Source organism: Pyrgilauda ruficollis, unplaced genomic scaffold, assembly GCF_017590135.1.
Source record: "Pyrgilauda ruficollis isolate IOZ18807 unplaced genomic scaffold, ASM1759013v1 scaffold40, whole genome shotgun sequence".
In the NCBI taxonomy this organism is placed as follows: domain Eukaryota; kingdom Metazoa; phylum Chordata; class Aves; order Passeriformes; family Passeridae; genus Pyrgilauda; species Pyrgilauda ruficollis.
Window position 1 is genome coordinate 5,580,226 of NW_024525490.1, and position 15,893 is coordinate 5,596,118.

The following is a 15,893-nucleotide window of genomic DNA, read 5'->3' on the forward strand; positions in this document are numbered from 1 at the left end:
TACTTTTAAAAACTGTGTTGTCAGTCTCTTTCTGTAGACCATGAGTAAGCACCTTACAGTCAATCTGTCATCAGTAGAACACAATTTAAAATATGCAGTTGTTACTCATGGAAAATGACCTGTGAATCACAAAAACAACATAGAAATTGTACTGTTGAATTTCCAGAGCCATCTTATTTTGAAGTAGTTTTTACAGATATCCAAAGATACTAACCAACTGCCTTCTCAGACCTATGCAGCATGGAAAAGACAATATCCCAAAGTAAAACTGTGACTGACAAACAGGCTAGTACAGAGTCCCAACAACCAAACCAAATTGATATATATATTTGGTTGCTCAAGCAAAATCTCAGTCAGTCATTTTTTTCAGTTTGTTTGAAGATGAAAAATGCCAGGAAGAATGAGTTCCTGATATTTTCTTTGGCTACTAGTGAAAACTCATCAACATTCAGGCTATTACCCTTGAACTTTGAAGAGTCTGTCACAACAATCTTAAAAAAGAAGTTAGTGAATCCAACTTTAGTTTACTGAGGGAGACAGAAACCTTATGAGGGAATGCAGATATTTTTATACCAGACTCAGGAAAACACTCAATAAAAATCACCAAAGTAAAACATTATGAAGAAGGATAAATGCAATGAGAAATTAAGCTAGTCTTTTGCCTCCAACACAAATAATTTCTAAGAGGAAATGTATTTTTAATTATCTAAAATGTCATTACCCCCTCCCTCTTCTTTTTACACATGACATAACTGAATGTTCAGAAAAGCCCTTCGTCTGATGTGTTCCTTTGAATTTCAGTACTGTCAGGAGACAGCATCGGGAAGGTGTCGCTGTTGCCTGCTTGGTCTATGCCTTCATTTGGAGGGGCAGAATGTTGGGAGATGGGAGGTTTGCTTCTCTTCCCTGGACACTGTAAACTCCTTCGATGGCAAGGCTGAGGTGGAGCCATAATGAAGAACAAGGTCTAAATCATTTCATCTGCCACTGCTGAAGGCAAGTGCCGGGAGATGCAGAATAAGCATGTTAGTAAGTGAGATGCTGGTGAAAAGAAATGTGGGAAGAAATAGGATTGGCTATGGGGCCATGAGGGAGGGCCAGAAGTGACTGTCGTGCTGTGGTCCAGGACACCAGGCTGTTGGGGTTACTGCTGTGACTGCTGTCCTACTGCTGCCTGCAAACGAGCTTTGCCTGCACACAAGTGGAACTGGGCAGTCTGGGCAGGCATAACCCAAGTGCTGCCTATGCAGAAAACAGAGCAGGGAAAGGAAATGTGGGGAAACACACACACACACACACATGTGGATGGGACCAGAGTAGAAATGAGCATCATGAGTTCCTGAGGCCTAGAAACTGTCAAACTGTCAGAGTGGACTGAGTTGTGCTAAGGGAACTGGAATGGCAGATGAGGTGACTTAGGACTGAAGGATGGCAGTGTCACCAGCATACTTCTGAGGACACCTCTGTCTGTCTCTCTCTTCTCGACACCTCCTGCTCTGTATTACCCTCCTACAGCTTGGGCTTTCTCAGTGCTCTGTGTAGAGTTTGTAGGCTGCCATGGGTATACAAAGCAAAAACCAGGAGGTCCATAGGCCTGTAGATAAATTTATATTCTTGACTGTTCCCTGAGAATACAATCTGTTCACTTCTGCAAGGTGATGAGATTAGTTGGCGTTGGATGAGAAAGTGCAACACCACATGTACGCAACACTCAGTATATAATTACATAGCTACCATAATTTATACCCATATTTAACTGTTTAACTTCATTGAGAGGGCAAAACTGCAGGCACTTAAGTGTGTAATACCATCCAGCTACCCATGTAAGTTATGGGTCCATAAAAACTAAATAGGTATAAAGAGAAAGTAGTCCGTATTGAAAGCATTTGTAACATTATCTGCTACATACTATCTGCTACTATACTCATAAATACCACCTGAAATATAAAGCATAATAGTTGGATTCATTTAGATACATTGTGATTCACCCTTGCTGTTTAACTCTTACCAGATCTGTTTAAAAATGTTAGGTCTTCAACATATCTAATATCATTGGTTTTTTTTTAAAGCAATATGTTGTTAATAGCTGTGCACTTGATAAACTTGGTTTTTAATTGGAAATTTAAACATATTAAACCCTAGTACTTAGTGTGGACATATTGTAGGCAATTTTAATGGTTATTCAAAAGCTATTAGGATGAGTCGTGGCTTCTGAAATTTGTTATGCAAATGTGTCATGTAGTTTTCAAAATAACAATGTGTGTACCAGATTTCTGCATATTCACGTAGGTGAGCTGAAGAAAGATTGCCAAGATGCTGGTGCCAATAGTTATTTTAGCTCTGTAGTCTGAAAATAAATCAAGTTTTATCAGCAAGCCCTGAATTTTAAGGAGCATTACAGTAGGAACTGATTTCCACAGGTGGATTGGGTTGGGGCTTTATATTCTGAGGCTATATTCTGCTTCTGGTGAAACCAGTGCAGTTTTAGACAATACTTAACAGGGAGAGAAGCCTTACTAGGAACTTTTCCTACTCAGTTTTACTTTTTTAGCTCAATATCCACAGAGTTTCAGACAAAGGAAATTAAAGAGGATGAAAAAAGTAACACAAAGGCAAAATACTACGAACCAAGACAAAGTAATATATTTAGTTTACAGTAGGAAGGTGCTCAAGAATTGGCTGGTATGTTTGTTAATCATCCTAATCTCATATGTCTTGCTTAGGCAACTTCCAATTAATTGGCATTGTGCTTACATAGGGAATGTAAGTTATCTCTAACTCCTTATGCTAGTATCTATTCCTAATGGGGAAGTTGACCTTGTGTTACATGCAAGGAAGACTTTGTTCCCCTAATTTGCAAAAATATTTTAAGTTTCCACTCACGAACATCACTTATATTTGAAAGAAGACCACAAATCCCAAACCCAGAAAACAAGCGAGTAAAAAAGCCAAACAAACTTGAGGTAAACAAAGGGGAAACAATCAGCTATGTAAGAACCTAAATTTAGGCAGTCTAGATGTCCTTTTGGAGGCCTGCAGGATACCTACCTCTTTCCAAGTATTCTCAGGAAAACTATTCCCTTTAAAAGAAGAGCTTAAAAGGTAGGTGAAGGTTTACTGACTAGATTAGGCAGAATAAATCCCACCCCAATGTTTATTTTGGTGGGTTTCACTTGTAATAGTGGAAGTGCTCTGAGTAAGTCTAATATGAACATTTATTAGCAATTGGAACGTGGCTGGCTACTTACAATTAGGTTGGAATTTTGCAGACTGTTTTACAAAGTGTCTGAGTATTTGAACACTCAGTATGTCTCAGGACTGAACAGAACATTTTTTCATCATCAAGTCATAGGCTTAAAACAGGAAGTCTTCCTGGCCAAGTCTGTATTATACAATAACCCTCATCAAACACCAAAAAGGCCGAGCAAAATCCTTCAACTGCAGTGGGTTTCTTTTAATGGAGACAGAATAATATCTAAAATTTTTCAGACAATAAGAGATTTTCCTTATAAAAATACAGTAAAAATGCAGTAAATCTTAAATGTTATGTGTAACAAAAGCATTTTCTTACTGTAAATTATTTTAGTGGTAATAAAAATCCAAGAAAAGAAAACACCAGTATCCCTTCAAACAGACTTTGAAAAACTTCTTTGTGTGTTTCAGAAGCTCACAATTTAAATTTGATAAAGATAGACATACTACAATGAAGATCTTTGTGCACCAGATAAAATTAAGTCTAGAAATGAATTCTACTTTTTTTTGGGTCCTGATTCTGGACAGTTCAGACCTTCCCCTGTCTGTTTGGAGATGATGGAGTGAACTGGAGTGACTGAGCTCAAGCTGTATTTATGCTGACCGGCCTGGGTGTTTGTCTTAATTGTCTCCTTGCTGCTGCTCCACACACAAAAAAGACCAAGTTCTGCTTTTCTTTCCCATGGTAGAAATTTGAATCTTTCTCTCTTTTCTTTACTCAGGCTCTAATTTCTCAAATACTTGAGTGCATCTATCTTTGATACTTCAACCCCTCTCTTTAACATTGATTCAATGCTCAAAAGTTACCAGAGGAAGATTGACTAGAGAAAATAAGCAAGTCAGCTCCCCCTTTCCCCCAAGTCCCAGTATGACAAGTAAAATTATTTCAAGTACATGGAGCATCTTGTAAGGAAATATGAGGATAACATCCTTTTGGAAAAAGCCTAGTACAGGGACAGGGAAGATTATGCCTCTATATGTACCTTGAAAAATTATGCAAAGGGATCAAAAATATGATATATAACTGAAGAAAGATGCAATGAATGTATTTGTTACAGCAGCCTAAACTTCTTCAATATGAAGAAGATGCAGGAAGTGAGAGGCAGAGGTGAATGACAGACCTACCTGCCAGGATAAATTTAAGATTGTGAAGATATATCTACATTTTTTTGCCTCTGCACTAGAGTCTTGGACAAGGGATTTGGGGAATAAATCTAGGATTTGTAAGCCCTGTGTAAGTGGAGCCAGAGAAATTTAGAGTGTCACAAGGGGATGTGACCATTGTTACTTCCCACTTAAATAAATTAACACTGAGAGCATATACCAGCTAAAGCAGCCCTTTGAACTTCTCTTCCCTGCATGATTCATGCTTTACTCACTTCAGAGCCTGCAGGAATTTAAAGGCCAGCTCAGAACATTTACCCTGCTATTTATAGTAAGTACAGAGGTATCTGTGCATTTTAGTCAGAATTAAAATCCCTGTATAACCTGGATGTCAAACATTTAAATAAGTGATAAAAACCAAGGAGAACTGCAAAATGGAAAAAAAGAAATAGGATTTGGTCTAGGAATTACACCAACAGACTACAAGAAAAGATTTCTGAAAAGGTCAGATCAGTGAAGGAATAGAGTTAGACAAGGGGAAAATATGTGAGTAAATATTTCTAACAAACAAAAGTTAAAAAATCTTTTGAGAAGAACATTTTAAGAGGTGAAAAGACCAAAAGTCCAGGATATTAATACAATATATTTGAAGACAGAATTACATGAGAATTCAATCAGACTGATGATACATGCAGTAAGATTGTCAATTAACAATAAGATCTGAAATGGAGCTGGAAGCAGGGAAGGGACCTTTTGTGCTAATCACTGCCATCCACAGAGATCCAAACATCCCAGACATGAGGGATGAATGGGGTTTGAAAGACAGACTACATATCAGCATCACCATATTTACCCTTTTATTAGCAGATGTAGTTAAGCAAATAGAGAACAACTGGGCTCTGGCAGATTAGCATTAGGCACTCTGCTAGCTAATATAACAAAAGTGGCAGAAGCAACTGCGCAATTGAATATAATTTAATTTAATATAACTGTGCATATTTAAGGCAAATAAGGATTCTGTGTGTGTGTGTGTCTGTGTTGACACAGGCAGGCAGCTGAAACAAGCACAAAAACACAGTTAAATGCAAAGAGTAAATTTATTGCATTACTTTGCTAACTGGAAGACCCCAAGGTAACACCCTGGCAGAGACACACAAGCAGGAAGGCAGGCACTGCAAGGCTCAGTCCATCTGAGTGGAAGGCAGGCCTGTTGTTTGCACCAATTTATCAAGGGTCCTGCACTTGTAATTTACCAACATGCTGTGATCTCCTCTGGGCTTTTTTTATGACCTCTGAGCTTTGACCCTCTCTCTCCCAAAACCAGGGAGCTTAAGCATGTCCATGAGAGTGCCTCCAAGACTCTCAAAACACATTATCTCCACACAGAAATGCTTCTCAAAAGAGACTGTAAACAGTAGTAGACATAATATACAGGCCTCCCCTCAGTGTTACTCTCCAGGCCTTGACATTCCCAGCTGCAAGGTCACTTGAGTGAATCTTTGGTCCTCATCCTCCTCCTCATTGCCATTCTTCTACTTTTAACCCTGTCCTCCCAAGAGTGCATTAATTAAGCAGCAGAACAGTTTGGGGTATGCTGACTTGGACTGTGTTTGCATGGGATGAGGGGGACAGCTTGACAGCTGAGCATGTGGATGTTGTTGTGACACTTGTGAGGTGGGTCGTTACAACATCAATAATTCTCTTAAAAATGACTTCAAAAATCAGCCCCCAGTGGTAATGTTATTGTGGAAATCGTGAAAATACATTTAGAAAAAAGTAACCAAAATATAGTGCGAACTATTACCATCTGTAGGTTTCAATAGATGCATCAGGGAGAAAGTTTGAAATTGGGAGCGGGGGGGAGGAGTTTACCCCAAAGTGAAAAGTTTTCACTTGTCTATTTTCTTTTCCCAAGAAAATAATTTTTGTGTGAAAGGGTGTGGTCTTGAGTTGTTTTATTTAAGTGCAGTAATACAGTAATTCAGTCTAGTAATATAGATGTTAATTTTGATTCTTAATTTCTGTTGAAATAATCTTTTTGCAATGCTGTTAGTGTCACCAGTTAACTGAAATTAAAAAATTTACTAAATAAACTATAAAATTTAATAAATAAACAACTAAATAAACAAGGTAGATCTTCACCTGCTTGCAGACAATTTGGGGATTAATATTCAGCAAGAAAGGGAAAAAACCTTAGAAGTAAAATAAACAGAAGAAAACAACATATGTAGACATAGCTACTAACCTGTGAAAAATCAGCAGCACGTCGCTCAGGGAATTAGCGATGGAAAGCAAACTGCAAACCATGGTTTGCAAAGGTGTGGTGCTGCTTATGTGCCGAAACCTAAAACATGAGTAGAAATTAAATTAAATTAAAATTAAAAGCATCTGTGGTTTCTGCCGTGCTCCTCAGCATTGTCGCACTTCTCCCCCTCTGGGCCAGGCTGGGTACAGCACTCCGAGCAAATGGGAACTGACGGAACTCCCTGACCTGCTATGGACAGCGCGTTGCCAGTCTCTGGAAGACCTCTTGGGTATTAACACACGGGTCAAAGGCAAAAGCTCCATCTTCTTGCAAATACTGGGATTTTGGCAGATGTACTCCTTACTCCTAAGCAGGCTGCAGCCAGGCGGTGAAGGGAAGAAACTGTGTGGGATGGGCAGTGGCTATTGGAAAAAACGTTGCTTCAGGTTATTTATATATATATATAAGCTAAGAATTTGCTTCCAGTTAAATATTAAATATTACAAAAATATAATTACATACAAATATATCAATAGTATGTTTTGCCCTGGAAAATTACAGGGGAGTGCTGGAGAATGAAACTTGACTTTCTGTCCTGCTAAGACGATCAGATATTGCCGTGGCAGTGGTTTGGCCCAGCCCAAGGAGCAGACGCCACAGAGAATTAGCAGGAGCACTGCGGGCAATGTGGATGTGGGCACCTGCTTTGCGGGTGGAGTGGATTATCCCTCCTCAGCCGAGCTCAGCGCCAGGTTTAATCTGTTGGTTGGTGCCGAGGCAGGCTGCAGCTCCGGGCGGGCTCCAGGGCAGTTTGTTCAGCCCGCGGTCTGGCAGATCAGCCGGGAGCGTCCCGGGAGCGCGGGAGTGGCGCCTGCCCTGAGCCACCATCCTTTCCTTGCTCTTCAGAACCTGGCAGCCTAAACTACTGATTTTCCTCACTTTGTTGGCACAAACTGTATGCAAGTTCTGATTTCACACCCTTTTACGCTCCGAACTTCCTGCAAGACCATTAAGCAACTTTTAGGAAAAATCGGCAAGTAGCATTTTGTGGCAGGGGCATAAAACAACATACCCTCAGCTGCGGCAAATTTGCCAACACAACGGCAAAACCAGCAAATCCTGCAGTTCTCTTAGAAAACTGACAAAATTATGAAACGGTAGAACAGTGGAGGATGCGCCAGTACCGGAAGAGGCGGTGCCAAGTGTCGGCACCTGCCAGGATCTCCCACCTCCCGTGGTGCCGCGGCCGCCATGCCGGCTGTGGGCGCTGCCAGCGCCGCCGCAGCAGCCAATGGCCGCCCGGGGGCGCGGCCCTGTGCGGAAGTGGGCGGGGCCGGCTGAGCGCGGGAAGCCGGGGCGCGGGGCGGGCGGGCTCAGGTCCGGGTCCCGCCGGGTCGCGGCGGGCGGAGCGGCGGGAGCGCGGCTCGGGCGGTCGGTCGGGACGGGGCCAGAGGCAGCCCCGGGGCGAGGGGAGATGGAGTTCTCTAGTCGAGCGAGGCAGAGGCATGCGCGGCTGGCTGGAGACCGGAGGGAGCAGTACCCTCACAGCCTGCAGTTTTACCTGGAGCCCCCCACGGAAAGCATCTCCCTGGTGGAGTTTGAGAGCTTTGCCGTCGACCGCCTGAGGCGTGAGTAGCGTCTCTCCCTCCCCTCTTCCTCGTCCCCCCTTCTCCCCTTTCCCTTCTCCTTCCTCCCTCGATGCTCTGGATCCTTCCTGTCATGGCTGTGTGTATTCCTGGCAGGCCTGGGTGCTGTGTTCGCCTGACATAAACGGGAGCTGCTCGTGCTGCCAGCAGCTCCCGTTAATGGAAAGCGCCTTGCTTTGGGCATTCCGGAGAGCTGGGCCAGATTTCACAATGAGCGTCTCTTGTAGCTCTCGGGATTGTGTAGTTTTGGTTTGCACGGGTGGAGGAGGGTGGGTTATGAGCACGTTTCACATTCCAGAGATGTTGTGACATATTTGATGTCTCTGTATTGCATTTCAGGTCGTTGTGGCTGGCAGCCAGGGGTTCCCCTGAAGTCCTGAAAACTGGATCCAAGTTTCCATTAGAGTTGAAACCGATGTTCTGGGACTGGTCCATCATAGTTAGCTGTCTCCCTTTCCTTATTGACAGTATGGATCCCAGAATTGGGCCAGCTGTTCAGGACTCACGGGCCGTGCTTTATCCTCCCTATTTCTCACCCTTTTGCTCCTCATGCCACTAAAAGCAATTCCTGTGGCCTTACCCCAATTTGTGCCTTTCCCAAGCCATCATATATTTGGTTTGATTTCAGCATGTTGTCTCTAACATGGACGTTTTCTTTTTTTGCCCAGTGCTTAAAGTAGTTGAAAATCTCGGTGTGAGCTATGTAAGAAGTTCTGATGTGTACAAAGTTAAGTTAGAGACTGAGCTCCGGAAACTGAAGTTTCCCTACAAAGTAAGTAAAGATCAAGACATGGAACTCTCTTGCACTTTATTTTCTTTATACCATTCAAGAATAACGAATAAAGGTAGAGGTGATGAGATGCTCTTTCTAAAACTGCAGTTCTGTCATTTTGTCAGAGGTGTAGTTTTTCTTCAAAGGGTTTTCTTTGAACTTTTTCTTCCTTTAGGGTAACCCCCTTCCTCAGTAAGTTATTGTCTAAAGGATGACTATTAATATGCTGTTGAACAGCAATGGTAAACTGGTTGTGATTGTGAAAGCTGGGAGAGATTATTTCTCAGAAATAATAAGAGTATGTTCTACAGGCTTTGGCTGAGGATGATTATGAGGCAAGAAGAAAAGATCATATCTCTCATTTCATACTCCGCCTTGCCTACTGCCAGTCGTAAGTACTTTTTGGATTATGCTGTACTCTTGTTATTAATTTTAAATGTATACAGATACTGCAGTGCTTTATTATAGACATTACAGATGCTTTAGAGTTGCATGGCTACTAAAGAGAGAGGTAGGCTCAAAGAGGGTTTTTTGCTAGGAATCTGATCTAAACTGTGATGAAAAAGGATATGTGTAATCAATTAAGAACTGGATTTTGTGCTAACTAAAAAATTTACAAACTTTTGGCTCTTAAACACATGCAATTGACTTGAGTCTCTTGATAGCTTTTTACTAAATGAGCACACATCAGTATTAACTGTTTGTCAGGCATTTGCAGCGATTGATAGCATAGTTTAACTTCTGTATATGCTAACCAAAGACCTGACTATTTAAATAGGCTCTATATTATTTTATAGAGAGCACTGTTTCTGACTGACTAAAAATACCATCTGAATTTGAGGTTTCATCTGCTGCCTCTGTTTTTTGTCCATATTCATTGCTGTGGCTGGTTGCCCTGCAATTTTTTTATTATGTGAAATTTCAAGCAAAATGTTGATCCTGTAAAACACGTTCTTGTGTTTCCCCTGTAGTTTTTAGATGAAATTAGAGGTTGCCAGTTCTTCATGTCTGCAAGTAGTTTTGTTATACATTTGTGTGAACTCTTTACTTCTTATCACTGTGGTCTTTTTAAAATTAAAACTGGCAGATATGAAGTGTGTTGAAATGTTGATTCAATTGCACTTAAAGCTGCAATACAGTTCATTTTAATTATGTGACTGTGATAGAATGCATATTATGATGCTGTGATAGCTGACATGACTGAAGTGCTGCTATGGATACAGATTTATAAGCAAAAACAGACAGGAAAGCTGAGTAGGAGGGATTGTGGTCTAAGCTGGGATATGGAGCTGGAATGGATGGGGTCTTCCTTTGAAATGGCTTTGGCTTCCTGCTGCAGAGCATCTGATCAGAGTACGTAGTAGCAAAGGTCTCAAAAACCAGGTGGATGAAACCTCACCATGACAGGCCCTGGGTGACTTTTAAACACCCTGATATCTTCCAGATAATTCATGTCCCATCCTATTGTCCTTTCAAAAGACATCTGGGCTGTGCTGAAGACAGTTTGTCAATGTGTGTGATCAGTGACCTGCTAGATCCGTGATGCATGTACCATGAGGAGCAGGTTGTGGGTGGGGATATCAATACCAGCCTTCACTGCAGTGACTCTGATAGTGTAGCTCAAAATCCTGAAAGAAGGGAGAAGATTGAATAACAGAATTGCAACTGATATCTCTTTGTATTCTACATGCATAATTTGTGATTGTGAATCCTAAGTGTAATATTGCCTTCCTTCTAGTGCCTCTGTTTGTTGTATTTTTATAAACTCCCTTAATCATACTAGTCCTGCTGATTTTGACAATATCTTTGTTTACATGTATTGTAAGTGTACCAAAACCCCCTAAAAGGTAGTATCCTCTAGTACCCTGGGGTCTAAAAGGCCCCTGAAAACATAGTGGTTTGTATTAGTGGCATTTTGAATAATCAATTTGGCTTAATTACAAAGCCAAAACTTTACTTTGAACATTTTGTTGTTATTTAGACCATTACTTTTTTTTTTTTTTTTTTGGGAGGTGAGATTCTTTGAGGGTCTTGGTAGTTGATGAAAATTCTGCTGTTGTGGAAGGTGAGAATTTGACTGAAGTTCTTGCTTAGTAAATAAATTGCAGATACTGTTCAAACCCTGTGTTTCAGGGAAGTGTCTTAAAAATTAGACTACAGGCAGGGCAGAAATGGGCACCTTGATGAAGGTGAACCGCTGTGCAGAAATGAATACAAGCTATTTTGGGCCATAGAATCAGCAGGAAAGAGCCTGGCTTTGTAATCTAGGGGGAAAGACATCCTTAGAGGAGGGGTTTTGAATAGAGCTCTGGGACCCTGTTTAGCCAACTTGCAGATGCCATTTTGTGTTCCCATTTTTATGTACTAGCTGCATTTTGATAAAGCAGCTTTTGGTCAGCTTTTTGGCTTTCTACTTGTACTTTGAAACGATGAATTTAATGCTTACATGGAAAATAGCATTCTAAGAACTATGAAGTGAGCCTGTACCCAGTGTTCTGTATTCTCTCTTGAAAAGCAACTACTGTAGGGATATTTCTTTCATCTATAACTGGCAAGTTCCCAAAAGATAAAGTTGGGAGGCAAATAGAATATACTGTACTTCACGTTTTTATCATACTAGGTCAGAAAAATAAGCTTGGCACAAATCATTAGGTTAATTGAAGAAAGTTGTTGAAGAAGAAAGTAGGAGTGATTGAAAAAGTGCATTTAAATAGACATAACTGCAAACTAGGTTGAATTCAGTTCCTGAGGCAGCTCTGTGAACATGTGTTTACGTTTTCCTGTGATAGTGATTTTCAGTTTTCAGTTGGCCAACAGTGCCATCCAGGGGTAAAAGTTTATATCGATTTTTCTTTTCTAGTCTCTATCAGTCCTTATTTGTAAATTGGATTATTTTGATTTGGTTTTCATGTGATCTGAAGTGACCAGCTCCACCATTCTGGTCAGTTAAATTTGTAAGGTACTCATCATCTGTTGACTCTTCTTCTTCTGCTTTCTGAAATTCATGACTTTAAAGCTTGTTTTCAACAAGCTTGTAAATACCCTGTTTATGACAGGGTAGTTACAGTCTCAGGATAACAGTCTCATCCGTACCCTTCTTTCACCCCTCTTCTAATGTCACTTAGATCTGTCAAGACCAGGAAATAGAATAATTTTGTTTCATTTGCTTTCTTGACAGATGTAGATGTAAAGATAATTTTATTTGCAGGTGGATGGGAGTGTGCATTTTTGCTTTTGTCTACTGCAGCTCTTGTCACTTCAGCAGATCAACTATGAAGAACCTTGAAAGTCACAGGAGCATATTTTTCACTTTCTTAACACAGAAGAAATAAATTTTATCTCTGTTCTGACACAGGAATTCCTTTTATCCAGGAAACTTTCAAACATTCTTTTGTGCCTTTTAAAAGTTTTTTTTTGTTTGTTTGATTTGTGTCTGTGTCACATAACAAGGATATAAATTCTATTTCAAACTTAGCAAGACCTGTTCACTACTCCCTGACATTTTTTTTCCTAGATGATAAATTAGACTTCTCTGCTAAAATAGCTGCCTCTTTATGTTGAGTAGCATTTCCTCTTGTGTGTTATCTGTACCCATGTTCCCCTTGCTGTCTAGTCTTTAAAACTTAAACCCTGAGTAATCCATTGGTGTTGGTTGCCTAGAAAAGCAGTAATCTGACCCATGTCCAGAGTTTTCATAAATCACTGTTAAGTTGTTGGAACTCTTGTATTAATTGTGGAATGGGAGCTACTAGTCTTAAATTCCAGATTTACAAGCATTTGCATGCCTTCCCTAAAGTACTTGTATGTCCATGCTTCCTAACAATTATGCTGATTTTTCCTACCCCTCCTTGGGGTGGAGAGTATTTCTATTCCAACCCCAGCCCCTCAAGTGCCCTTCCCTATATGAAAGAGACTGTTTTCTTCTATTATTTTTCAAGTTGGGAATCTATGAACTGGTTTAAACTGCTAAGTAATCTGCACACCGTAAAGTTAAATGGCAAAAATTGAGGAGATATTCTTAACATCTACACTTCAGTGACCTGCTACTCCCTTAACTAACCAAGCTGCTGCTCAAGCTGTCTAATGACAGTGACATTGCTTTTCAGTTAAGCATGGGGTTTTGATAATAGGTATTATTCCTTAGTATGAGTTTGAGATGAGAGTGTACTATTTTCTTCATGTGAGTAATGAGTATAAAATATGGTTGGGCTTTAGAAGTGATGTATAATGCCCTAGTGATGATGATCCTAGGAAAGTCAGTTTAAAATTATTTGCTGGACATATACAGCAAGTGTGAGGTCAGCTATTTTGTCAGCTGTAGGAAGAGTTCACATTGGTGTGTGTATAAAGGATAAAATATTGTTTTCTAGTTATGGTAACTTATGTGCATAGGTGGGATTACAGCCTTTGATCTGTTTTCCTGAAGGAAAGGAACAACAGACTGGCTGGCCTCCAAAGAAATTATATACAATCATGTTTGTGGTTTGTTTGTTTTTTATGTGTGCGGTGTTGTTGTTTTGTTTGGTTCCCCCCAAAAACAAGTGTGCTGTAAAGGAAAATGGAAAAAATTGTCACATCCCAGGATTTAACTACAGTCCAAGATGGCCACAGAAGAACTGCAACAGATCAGTCATTACAGCATTAACTTCCATTTTAAGTTGCACTGATTATTATTACATCCCAAGCACTGAGACTGTCCACAGGATTATATTTCACAGAGCACTTTAACAGCCTTTCTGTTTGGCTGTTCTATGTAATAATTACTTTTCTTCAAGCCGTATTTCAAGCAGAGGTTTTGTCCACAAAACCACAAACACTTCGTTGTGATTCACATATTTCTTATGGGAAAAGGTGTTTACAATATTGTAAAGAGAGCATATATATGACTGCAGTATTTCTGTGCTCTGTGAATTCCCAGGGCAGTGGCCCACAGGGTAGCTCTCAGAGGACAGATTAAGAGAGTTCCCTGTGGTAGTGAGATACAGCATCATCTGCATTCTGTGCTTGCACATGTGGGGTGGCTTTTTTTACTGGCACTCTGGTACCTGCTTGCTGTAGGTTTGAGTAATGTGCTGGTGCCTGGGAATCTGAGCACTAGGATGTGAAGAGTTCCATGAGTACTTAAAGTACTTGGATTGGCTTCAGTGTTGTTTTATTTTGTCTTCTGACTCCTGTCCCTGTGTTCCTGTTTGTTCTACTTGTTCACCTGCAGTTGCTAAACCCCTTTTTCTCTTTTGTCAAGAGTTCATTGTTCAATTTGTGTTCCTCACCCAACTTCATTGCCATATATTTTCATTTTGCCTGTTTGCAGGCTGTTTGTTGTCTAGAATAGAATGCACTGTTGTCACGTTTACTGAGATGAATGCATATTTCTTCAACTGGAGATACACCAAAAGGGAGAATTAAAAGAAGTAGCCTTCAAAATATATTTGCCTCATCACATTAATTGTGATGTTAATTGTACAACGAAGAAATATGTGCCATGTTGTAGAGAAAACTTGTCCTTTAAATACCAAAGGAGAATGTTATCTGCAATTATTTTTATCCAAAACAAGTAAAAAGTATTGTCTCTCCACAAGTCTTTTCTGATTGAGTGTGCATTACTGAAGGTTTCCTGCCTTCACTTCCAAGCTTCTCAATGTGTGTGGGTCACATGCCAGTCAGCATTAGTGTGGTGGTCTAGTTTTCAAGCAAAAAAATAATGTATATTCAGAATTATTATTATTTTTAAAAAAAAATATATATATATTTTTTTTTTTTTTTTTTTTTTAGTGAGGATCTCAGGCGTTGGTTTCTTCAGCAAGAAATGGATCTCTTCCGATATCGCTTCAGTCAACTAACTGAAAGTTTAATGCAGAAGTTCCTGGAACATGTTAACTTATCATTTGAAGCTGTAAGTGTGTTACTTTCTGTATTTATGTTGCTCATGTGTGTTGTTTTTAAATTCTCATTAAGGTAGTTTTAGCAATCTTGTTTAAAAAATAGAAAGTGCAGTTACGGTTTTTAAAAAAACCTAACCACACAGGACTTCTAAACTTGGGGAATAGTGTGTGTGAGGATTAAGTGATGTAACTGTGCTACAACAAGAGAAGCTTGGTCTGCTTCAGTCTGCATACACAGCTGAAAAAATGTGTAATTACACAGGTAAGTTAACAAGGTTTAATAAAGCTGTTAAGTATTTTTGACTCAAAATTTTAAATGGATTAGATCATAGATCATAAAATGGTTTGGGTTGGAAGGGACCTTAAATATCTAGGTGCATCTAGTTCCAACTTCCTGCTGTGGGCAGGGACACTTTCCATCAGACCAGGTTGCTCAGAGTCCTATCCAAACTTGCCTTGAACCCTTCCAGCAGTGGGACATCCATGGCTCTTCTGGGCAGCCTATTCTCGGACATCACTGCCCTTACAGTAAAGAATTTTCTCCTATTCTAAACTTACTTCTAATCTGAACCTACTCTCCTTCAGTTTGAATCCATTCCCCCTTGTCCTGGGACCACATGGCCCTTGTGAAAAGTCCCTCTCGTTCATGTAGACTCCCATCAAGTACTGGAGGCCACCATTAGGTCACCCCAAAGCCTTCTCTTTCCCAGGCTGAACAATTCCAATTCTCCCAGCATTTCCTAGTATAAGAGGTGTTCTATCCCTCTGATCATCTTGGTGTCCCTCCCCTGGACTTATTCTGACAGATCCATGTCCTTCCTGTGCTGAGGACCCCAGAGCTGGAAGTAGTACTGCAGGTAGGGTCTCACCAGAGTGAAGCAGAGGCGCAGGATCACAGGACTGTTAGGGCTGGAAGGGACCTCTGGAGATCATCCAGTCCAATCACCCGGCCAGAGTCACCTCGAGCAGGTTACACAGGAACCAGGTGAATT

General features: G+C 40.5%; 1 protein-coding gene across 1 annotated transcript in view; it reads left to right on the forward strand.

Moving 5' to 3' along the window:
- Positions 1–7,976: 7,976 nt before the first annotated feature.
- The window catches only part of PRIM2 (DNA primase subunit 2), an 89,469-nt gene continuing 81,552 nt past the window's right edge, over positions 7,977–15,893 (forward strand). Inside the window, exons 1-4 of the mRNA XM_041477452.1 lie at positions 7,977–8,229; positions 8,916–9,019; positions 9,331–9,410; positions 14,792–14,912. Of these exons, the coding sequence (XP_041333386.1) occupies positions 8,076–8,229; positions 8,916–9,019; positions 9,331–9,410; positions 14,792–14,912 (459 nt within the window). The 5' untranslated portion in view covers positions 7,977–8,075. The remainder of the gene's footprint in view (positions 8,230–8,915; positions 9,020–9,330; positions 9,411–14,791; positions 14,913–15,893) is intronic.